The following is a 10,637-nucleotide window of genomic DNA, read 5'->3' as shown; positions in this document are numbered from 1 at the left end:
TTAGGTCGGGGATCACCTCTCGTGGCGTAGACAAGGTTTGGCCCATAGGGGCGGAGCGTAGACATGAAGAGAGGCAGGTGGGACTCCAATCCAGGACCCTTCTTTTGACCCAGTCAATGTGTGGGTTATGCAGCCTTAACCAAGGGAGGCCTAAAACAATGGGTGCATGAGCATTATGAACAATTAGGAGCGAAATGAGCTCTGTGTGGTTTCCTGAAAACTGTAGGGTGATGGGGGCAGTACGGTGGGTAATCGGGTTTAATTTGCTGCCATCAAGAGCCTGAACCACGAAGGGTTGATGCAGGGGCGTGAGAGGAATATTGAACTTGGAGGCAGTGCAAGAGGAGATTAAGTTCTGATCGGCCCCGGAGTCGACTAGTGCGTGAGTGACGTGGGATTGGTCGTCATGGGTCAAAGTCACGGAAAAACATGATCGTTGGTCCGGGGAAGAAACAGATGCGGGGCCCCCCTGCATCCCCAGAACTACGGGGGGGCCTGCCCTTTTAGTGGGCAGGAGCGCACAACGTGACCGGTCTGGCCGCAATAGAAGCAGGCGCCGTTATCTCTGCGGCGCTGGCGTTCCTTGGGTGAGATGCGTGTGCGGCCTATCTGCATGGGTTCAGGGGGTGCCTCGGAAGTGTCTAAGGTTGGTGCAGAGGTGCATGGTGTGAAACAAGGCTGCCGTTCAGACCGTCGAATCCGCTTGCGAGCGTCAATACGTGTTGCCAGGTCAATGAGTCCCTGCAGGTCCGAGGGGAGTTCACGAGCTGCAAGCTCGTCTTTCACTGAGTCTGTAAGCCCATGGAGAAAACAGTCAAAAAGAGCTTTCTCGTCCCAGTCACAAGAGGGAGCTAGAGTCCGGAAATCAATGGCATAGTCAGAGACAGAACGTGCTCCCTGACGTAACTGAAGTATTTGGTTAGCTGCCTGATGTCCTGTGAAGGAACGATCAAAAACCCTCCTCATTTCCTCAGTAAAAGTTCTATAAGTGAAGCAACATGAAACTTGAGCATCCCACAGTGCCGTTCCCCACTCTCTCGCCTTTCCAGAGAGGAGAGTGATGATGTAGGCGACCTTAGAGCGCTCTGTGGGAAATGACGTGGCCTGCAGTTCCAGAACGAGCGAGCATTGGGAGAGAAAAGAGCGACATGTGGCTGGATTCCCGTCATAGGTAGGCGGAGCAGGGAGGCGTGGCTCATGGACTGGAGAGAGCACCGGGGGGGGATGTAGCGGAGCGGGTGCAGGAGGTGGCTGATTTTGAATCTGAGTGGAAAGAGACTGCAAGGTTTCGGTGATGGTTTGAAGTGTAGTAGTGATTTGTGTGATTTCCTGCTGATGTGTACCTAAGAGGGTTCCTTGGCTCTCTAATGCCCCCCTCAGGCGAGCAGCCTCTGCTGGATCCATTCCTTTTGGCCAGATTATTCTGTCACGGGGCGCTAGAGGGCGTGATGGATCCAAGCGCAGAGTTAGACCTGATTTGTGGTAGTGCTTGTGTAGCAGACTGAGCCGGCCGAGTGGATGAAAGAGAAAGTGCCGGTTTAGCTCTGTGCTGTGGCGTGAGCAGAGTCTCGCTGGAATGCGGAAGCGCGTGTGAGCGCTCTGTGTGCAGCGTGGACCTGTGAGGAATGCTAAAGCGCCGCGAGTCGGCGAGAGCGTCTTGTGTGTCCTGTGCAGGAATGCGGAAGTGCAAAGAGCCGGTGAGGAACTTGGTGTGCAGCGCGCTTCGCGCAGTGTAGCAGAGACGTGGAGAACCGGCGGGCGAATGGAGACGCCGCACAGGTTGGTGGCTGGTTTTGCAAAACTTTATCGTGGTCGAAGGTGAGCAAGGTTCAGAGCCAGAAGAACAAGAGAAGGTCCGTGATCCGAATTCGTGGTCGTTGAGGCAAATCCAAGGGTCGATAACAAAACTCCGTGAGCGTGAAATCCAAACGTGAGACAGTGGCGTGGTCGAGAAGAAACGAAGCGTGGTCGATAACAGGTAGTCGAGACATGAAACTAACGCTGGAAAATTGGGCTACGAAAGGCACACAATAATCTGGCAACGTGACTGTGGCAGAGCGTGGTTTAAATAGGTAAGGAGGATGATTGCAGATAATGCACAGGTGTGTTGAGAGCGGAAGGTGAGGTGGCAAGAAGCAAGGAGTGGTTGGGAACGTGGAGCAGGAGTGCTTATATGATCATGGCAGAGCTGTAGCTTGACGGGTTGTGACAATATCCCAGACAAAAAAATTAAATAAAATCAAAATGTCTTTCTGCAAAAAAAAAAAAAAAAACCTTGTTGGTGTGAACAAATTATTTTTCATTTTGCTTTTTTTATAGTATTATAAAAACAAAAGGTTTGTGTTAATATTATATATTAACTTACATTCTATGTTGTGTGTCATAGTAGAACCTTCTTCAGTAGTAGAAACGGGTGCTGGTTAAAAACATTTAAGATGATATTGTCCTTGAACATACAATTAGATTTTTATACCAAAATAGACTGAAAGAACACACCTGCCTATACTACAGTACTAACACTTTGTCGCTACAGATTCTACTATATCTAAGTTTATACTACCACATTGACACTATACATATTATAAAAGTAACATTATAACACATGAGATGCCGCATCACTTATACTGTGAAACACATTTTATATTATGTAATATATGCATGTATGCTGTTTAATCAAAAAATGTCCTTTAATGCCCACAAGCCATAGATTCAGAGCAGTCCTGAATACCGTAGGGTCTGAGGCATAATCTGGTGAAGAAGCCCTCATACCTGACCTGTGAGCCATGAGAACCATTTGCAATTGCCACACAGTCACACAGACACACCCATGCCCAAACTAAAATTTACTCACTCTGATTAGATTGAATTAATATAACACTCTCACTCACCCCAAACTACCAACATTATTGATATTTATGATACATTTTAAATAATATAAAGGTTATTGAAAGTTATATTCTAATAAAATTACATAATATTTTATGTAGCCATAACATTTTATTTGATACGTGGGGAAATTTATATTATTTATTGAAATGAAATGAAGGATTAAAATCTTACATGATTCCAGGGATTGTACAATCTTGCCAAGTTGGTCTATACTTAGAAATGAGACATAGAGGTATTTTATCCTTCTGGAATATAAAACAGAATGTTTCTAGTAATGTTGTATCTGTTTTAAATAAAAGGAACAACTGCTCCTACAAAACTCTTTTAAGTTGTTATTGGTTTTCTTAAATTTCTTTAAAAATTATCACAGATTAGTGTATCATGGTGCCTTAATACAGCAAGACAAGTGGTCATGTTCAGCCAAAAAAAAAAGACAGAAGTGCATCTGTTGGAATGATACAGAAACTGCAAAGGTCCAGCATTTCAAGATAGTGGGTGTGAGTGCAACAGATACTTCCTCGATTAGACAGGACACTTAGGACTTCTTTATAATGGGGACAATGAGGTTAACCCTTAGACATAGTAGCACTGGTCAGGAGGAACACTATACAGCCTGCACATCACCTGAGCACTCTGTCAGAAATGCTTTATAGTTCAGCAATCTTCTATGGATTGACTCACTCTGTGCAAAATTGATCACTGCTCACTGGGAGTTGGAGTGGTCTACTTCTTCATCATGTCATTCTGCATAGAAGCATGGCATCTGTTCAGGGCATCTGGGAGGGAGGAATCTCTATCCCAGGCAGATGTTGTTTTCCTATAGTTGTTGTCCTGTAGGCCTGGATACACTGCCATATACACCATCTGTCACCACTGTCTTGGAAGAGGTTAGGCATGCGCAGCATCTGACCTAAATATACAATGTAACACATACCAATCCACTACAATAAATCTGTCCCATTTCCCCAAACTGCTATCATGTTGCAAAAAACCATAATCGCACCTAAGGAAATGAATCTCACAGTGAAATGTGTCTCTGAGACTTTAAATTGAGAAAGGAATGTTGTGAGGGGAATAGCTGGTATGAGAGAAAGGAGAATGAGGAGGAGAGGAGGTGTAATTGTGTAGGATGACTTTCATACACACTAACCCATTCTGTATTCAACAGTATGGCCTCGTGATATAGCTTAATAATATAACCTCCCTAAAGCAAAAAGGGGTTAAGGTCTTTGCTGAAGTGCTCAAAATCACAGCCTGATGGAGCTGGTGCTTGAACTCCTGACCTTGTGAGCTTGAGGGCAAAATGTTACATATTATGTGTTGTGGTGAAACATACACTCTGTATGATGGTGTAAAGATAAATGAGACAAACTTTCACACATGAAACACTTGATTCACACACCCATACACCCACACAGAGAGAGAGGAAGAGAGGGAGAGAAAGAGAGAGAGAGAGAGTTTCTAAGCCTTTATAGCTATAAATTCTGCAAATAGTCTTTATAGTATATGGTATTTTAAGTGACATTTAAAAATATGAGCATGGATTTTCGGAACAACAACCGCAGAAAACACTTTTTCCTTTTTTTGTAAGTGTCACGGCGTGCTCCTGTGATGGGTGTGCACCCAAATCAATATTGTTCCTCGCTCACTTTGAAGCTCACTAGTTAGGCAGCCTCCCCTTCAGATATGCGATGGACCGGGGCAGTGGAACTAGACACGGTTGATGAGCTATCGCTGCTACTAATCCCGGGCTTCTCCCCATGCTATAGAATACAGTGTGGGTAGCTCTGGATTGCTGTGGATTTTTACTATGCGGTGTGAGTGGGACGCGCACGCAACAAAGTGGATGTGCAAGCTAGTGGAGCAATGGAACGCGCCCCAGGGGCCACAAAGAAGCGAGTAAGTCTTTGATCGCCGCGACCAGGACATGCTGGCTCTTCAACGCTTTTATAATGGAGCCGGATTATGGTGACCCTGCCGCCGAAGAGGAAAAGACCGCAAGGAGAGTCACGTCACAGCCCCTGTTCCCAGCCGGGGTAAGCCGCCCACTTGCCGGACATCAGAGAGGACTCCCGTCCGAGGCCGCGCCCACAGAGAGAGAAGGGAGGAACCGGTCCGGCCATCTGCAGAGAGCAGAGTCAGCGCGAGCAGACGAACAGCAGGGCACTTGCACGTGCACTTCATTCCTTTCCCTTTCTCTCTGTCCTCCCTCCTTTAACCCTTTCCTACCCCATTTTTTCCTAAATAAATTACCCTTTTTTCTATAAGACCTCGCCTTATGTCTGCGCTTTATGGTGCCGCCCATGCACATAGGGTCGAACCCGTTAGAATAAGTTGCTCTGGTTAAAAGTGTCTACCAAATGTGTAAATGTAAAGTGGTTTCGTTATGGCTGAAAAGTAGTTTAGTCCCAATCTTTTGAGTTCTTATCATAACTGTTGAGTCTTTCACATTGCTGTGGGAGAATTTTTTTGCCCACTTTTCACAGAATTGTTTTAATTCATCCACACTGAAAGATTTTTACACCATCAATAGTCTGTTTATGGATCTTAATCTGATTTAAGTTTGAACTTTGACTAACCCTAATTTTATATTTTTTAGCCATTTTGAGGTGGACTTGCTGTTGTGTTTCAGATCATTTGTTCTACTGCAAAGCCAAAGGGCACTTGTGTGAGCATTAGGTCACAAACAGATGGCTCGACATTTTCATTCAGGAACATGTTTGCCCAAATATCTTGAGATAATCAATGTGATTTCTGGAAAATGTGAGATCTGTATGTTCTTTTTGGTTAGCAGCAGCTTTCACCCTGAAACTCTCTTATTGATGACATATTTGCCCTCTCTTTTTTTAATTGCTGAATCATAAACACAGACCTTATCTAAAGCAAGTGAGGTCTGCAGGTCTTTGGATATTGTTCTCAGCTCCTGGATGAATCATTATTGTGCCATACGTAATTTGGTATGCTGACCACTCCTGGAATAAATTCACCACTGTTCCAAGTTCTTCCATTTGTGGATAAAGGTTTTCTGGAGTCCCAAAGCATTAGAAATAGCTTGGTAACCCTTTCCAGACTCTTGCATATCAACCACGTGTTTGAAATGTATGTGTGTAAAAAGGTGTGAATTTGTGAGATGTGAGTTTCACACTTCAACTTTCACACATGAAACACTTGCATACACACAGAGAGATAGGGTGGTTTTATGCTTTATTAGAGCCATGTGTGAAGAAAGTCTAAAAAATATCTATTTTACAGAAAGTCTGTCACATTTCTGTCCTGACTTTTCATATTGTAAGTCACATTTGCTAATCATGCATACGACCATTTTGCTAATTTTGTCATCGGTATTATTGCATATGATTTTATGAGCATGAAGGAGCTGCTGTTACACTGTTGCAAAGCATTATATGCTGCTTGCTTGTTCCACCTTCCCCTCTCGACAGTTAAAACTCAGTCCCATCATACACTTGTAATCCATTTATTATCACTTATATGGCAATGGCTTATTCATATACAAAACTTATCTACAGTACATTTAATATTTATCTGCACTACAAGATAATTATGGTGCAAAATACCAGCTTTTTATTTATGTATCTATTTATTCATTTATTTTTCCTTGAGCCTTTAGCCTAAAAGGTTAACTCGCTTAGACCTCAAAGTGTTTCCATTAAAACAACAGTCAGAGGTCATGTCATGTTACTGCATCAAACCACCACTTGAGGGCGTTGTGACAATATGGACTGTAATTGTTCTCTGTTTAATGTCTGGTGTATTGGACTAAGTGTGATGCGCTTTACTAATGATGTACTGATTTGCAAAATGAGTCTTGACAGAGATAAACCAAAGCACTAATTGTGTATGTGTTAGATTTCCAACATTGATTACACATGTTCACTGAGCTTTGTGTAAAAAAGCACAATAAGAAATTCATTTTTTAAAATACCTTTTCTTCTACATGATACATAATATTATTTTATGAAAATAAGAAATAAAAACTAGAAAAGACCAAATAAAAATTTAATGGCAATTGTCATTAATAACAACCTTTAAACTTAAGATGCAATTTGTGCATGAGAATAATAAACATATGAACTATAATTTATTGTATTCATTATATATTCTGATAATAAATTAATATATCCCATGATCAATAAAATAAATCAGTTAAATAATCATCTGGTAAGTTAGTTTAGGTCTTTAATATAGTTTTTATAAAAATAAAAAATAAAAACGCTTTATTTCTCCTTTTTTACAACACACTGTACATGTATGTGATGAAATAAATTAAGATCGGAGAGAGAATTAAACATCATTGTTTGTGTTTTTTTTCAGGCTTGTTGAACATGGAGCTGGTTAATTGTGTTCTTGTGTTCCTGCACCCATTTGACCTTGGGGTCTGCACACACACGGCGGCCATTCACTAGGGTAAAACTGCAGAGGAGAGGCGAGTGTTAAATGGCACTAAAATCAAAAACTCGAAACACTTTCCTATTAAAGTTAGATTCTAATTCATACAACAGTTAGTTACGAGCAAGAAATCTGATAGGCAAGAGCTATTCCACGAGTGCAGATAAAAGGATGATAAAAGTACTGGTACATAAATATATGTATCACTCCATGTCACAGATGTTCTACAGTAATAAGCATTAATTACTGTCAGTCACAGTATGAATGAAAGGGAGAGAGCAGCTGCCTGTGTGTGTTGAACATGAACTAGCTAGGTTCTAACACAAGACAGACTCCCAATTCCCTCTTTAACCCCTGAACACCAAGATCAAGAACGCCACTTGGTTAAGTTTTTAAATTAAGCCTTTATTTGTACATATACATTACAGCACAGTGAAATTCCTTCTTCACATATCCCAGCGTAACTGGGGTCAGAGCGCAGGGTCAGCCATGATACAGCGCCCCTGGAGCAGTTAGGGTTAAGGGCCTTGCTCAAGGGCCCAACAGTGGCAACCTGGTGGAGTCCAATAAGTGGAAATATAAAGAGAAATTTACAATATTTTTTTAAGACTGACGATCACCTTCATGTTTTATTCTCCTGAACTTTAGCCCACATAATACAAGGAATAATTTAAATACACCTTTAATTACACTAAATGTCAGCTTCTTACTCTCTCTCTTGCTAACAGTTAGTAAGTTAGCCACAATGAAGATAAAAAAATAGAGATTTTTATTTGTAGTAACTTATACAATAAATGAATGAATGAATTAATGAATGAATGAGAGTGTGAAAGCTTACATGACTCCAGGTTTTGTACACTGATGCTCTGTTACTTCATAATCTGTAATGATTCCTACAGGAATTTGTGTCTTCTGGTATTTAAAACAGCATCGTTTTGGTCCATTTCCATCTGTAGGAAAGCATTTAGTTCTCTAATTAACTTTTCAATAATTATATATTGATTATTTGTATATAATCTAGTATAAGATGCAAGCTTTTCTAAAGTAATAATTTAAGGGTGACTCTGACACTATTGCAGCTGCATAGGAGTTTCTAGGTTTGTATAAATGCTCTCATTAAGTATATTGAGATTTATATAGTATTAGCTCATTCACAGGAATGTGCACAACTGACACAATACATAAATCTGAACGCCATTACTGATATGATGAAGATGTCACCAAAGAGATGCTTATTTAATATGTATAGAAGGAGCTTCAAGTGTTTCACTAAAATTTTATACACCTTTGAACGGACAAAAAGTCGAAAATGTCTATAATGAAATCTATAATGAAAAAGCATGCCTCCCAACCCACTACTACTACTACTACTACTGTACTACTACTACTACTACTACTACTAATAATAATAATAATAATAATAAGAAGAAGAAGAAGAACGAGTTAAATATGAACTTTATATTACTGTAGGCTGTTGTGAAGAACTGAGCACAAGCAAGGACAAGCAGAACCAGCAGGAGAGAGCGAGAGACCATGGCTTCAGATGATGATGATGATGTTGATGATGATCAGAACAGAACGGTGTGAACAGAATGGTATCAATACTATCACTTGTCACTCTATATATTTTGGTACGAAGAGGGGGGTGGGTATGGTTTGGGTGTCTGTAGGTGCCTAAAAAGTTCCACTTTGACTAAAAGACCAAAAAAAAAAAAAGGAAACTATCATAGGATGGCTGTGGTTTTCATTTACATGAGGAAGAACTTAATGTTTAACACTTGTGGTCAAACTCATCTCGCACTCCTGTATTACAATCATAAAATAAAATAAAGATGAATCAAAGCAGCTTTATTGGAGTAAAGGTTTTTGTTATGTTATACATTTGTACAAATAATTACCACTAATAATTTAGTTGCGGAATAACTAATATGCTGATGAATTTAAAATGTAACCCACTGTAAGGTGTAATGAATGACACTGATAACCTCATTGTAATGCATCTTATCAGGGGATATATTATCAATTGAATGAACAGTCAGTTTCTTAAAGATTTGCTGAAGGCAAGAAAAATGTGCAAGCTTAAAGACCTGAGAGACTTTGACAAGGGTCAGATTGTGATGACTAAATGACTGGGTCTGAGCACTTCTAAAACTGCAGCTCTTGTGGGATGTTCCCACTATGCAGTGATCAGGACCAAAAGTGGTCCAAGAAATGAAAACCAGTCAACTGGTTTCTGTGTCATGGTCACCCAGGGGTCACTGATGCACACACTGAGTGAACGCTGGGCTGTCTGGTCCAATCCCACAGAGAAGTGCTTGTTCTAATAGAACACAGTCAGAAAACACAATGCATCACCGTTGTGTATTGGGCTACATAACTGCAGACAGATCAGCATGGCCATGTTGACTTGTGTCCACCACCAAAAGATCCTACAATAGACATGTGAGCATCAGAAATGAACAACAGACCGATGAAAGAAGGTGGCTTTGTGATACATCGCTGACGTATTATAATTATGTTTTTGAACGTCGTTCTTTGTGTTGCCTGGCCTCTTTGTTAAGGTTGTCCTTCTCTCTGTCTCTCAAGTAGGTTTAAAAGCCTCTACTTTGGAGAGGAGTGCTGATTGGAGGATCGATCTTTGATGTGTGACTTACTGTGTCTCCACTGGACAAGCATTTCCTAAACCTGTGTGCTTTACTCCTGCTTCCTGTATCACCATTGGACAAGCTCACCTGATCATGTGCGCCTTACTCCTGCTTCCTGTTTCGCCATTGGACTAGCAGGTTGGGAAACTGTATTTAAACAACTGCTTGACTTGTTAATTTGTTTTGCTAGCTCATATCTACCTTACTATTTATCGACTTTTGCTGCCCTTTTCGACCTTGATTCTGTTATTCCCCCTTTCTAAGAACATCAATTAGTATACTTTGTAAATATCGCCTTGTACATAATGGTAAATAGGGAGGTGACACCCTTTTTGCGTTCTCCCTTTTTTCCTGTTTATGCCAGTCAGGGAGTTAGGTAAGACCTGTAAAAACATTGTTGCTGACCCCATCATAGATACAATGTTCCTAAATGGCAGTGACATCTTTTAGAAAGATAATATGCCCAGAACCACTGCACTTAATGCATGGGAATATTTGAGGAATATAATGGAGAATTTTAGGTGTTGACTGCTGATTCATGTAGGCCCTACTTACAAGAACTGCTAATGATGGCTTACTGCCAGATATCTTCACAGTATTAGGCAGGTGGTTTTAACATTATGGCTGGCATGTGTATGTTTCATTTTAGATAATTATACATTACATAAAATCATACACTCATCCAAAAGCAAGTTG

General features: G+C 40.9%; 1 protein-coding gene across 1 annotated transcript; it reads right to left on the bottom strand.

The window, feature by feature from the left end:
* Positions 1-7,217: 7,217 nt before the first annotated feature.
* On the bottom strand, positions 7,218-8,831 carry LOC128544690 (C-C motif chemokine 3-like). The gene is made up of 3 exons (XM_053514971.1): positions 8,762-8,831; positions 8,135-8,246; positions 7,218-7,320 (listed from the first exon to the last, which is right to left on the bottom strand). Exons 1-3 carry the CDS (start codon positions 8,829-8,831, stop codon positions 7,218-7,220), a joined length of 285 nt encoding a protein of 94 aa, XP_053370946.1.
* Positions 8,832-10,637: the final 1,806 nt, after the last annotated feature.

The sequence above is a fragment of the Clarias gariepinus genome, chromosome 1, assembly GCF_024256425.1.
Source record: "Clarias gariepinus isolate MV-2021 ecotype Netherlands chromosome 1, CGAR_prim_01v2, whole genome shotgun sequence".
NCBI classification, from domain to species: Eukaryota; Metazoa; Chordata; class Actinopteri; order Siluriformes; family Clariidae; genus Clarias; species Clarias gariepinus.
The sequence above is the reverse complement of the archived record's forward strand: the minus strand, read 5'-3'. Positions and strand labels throughout refer to the sequence as shown.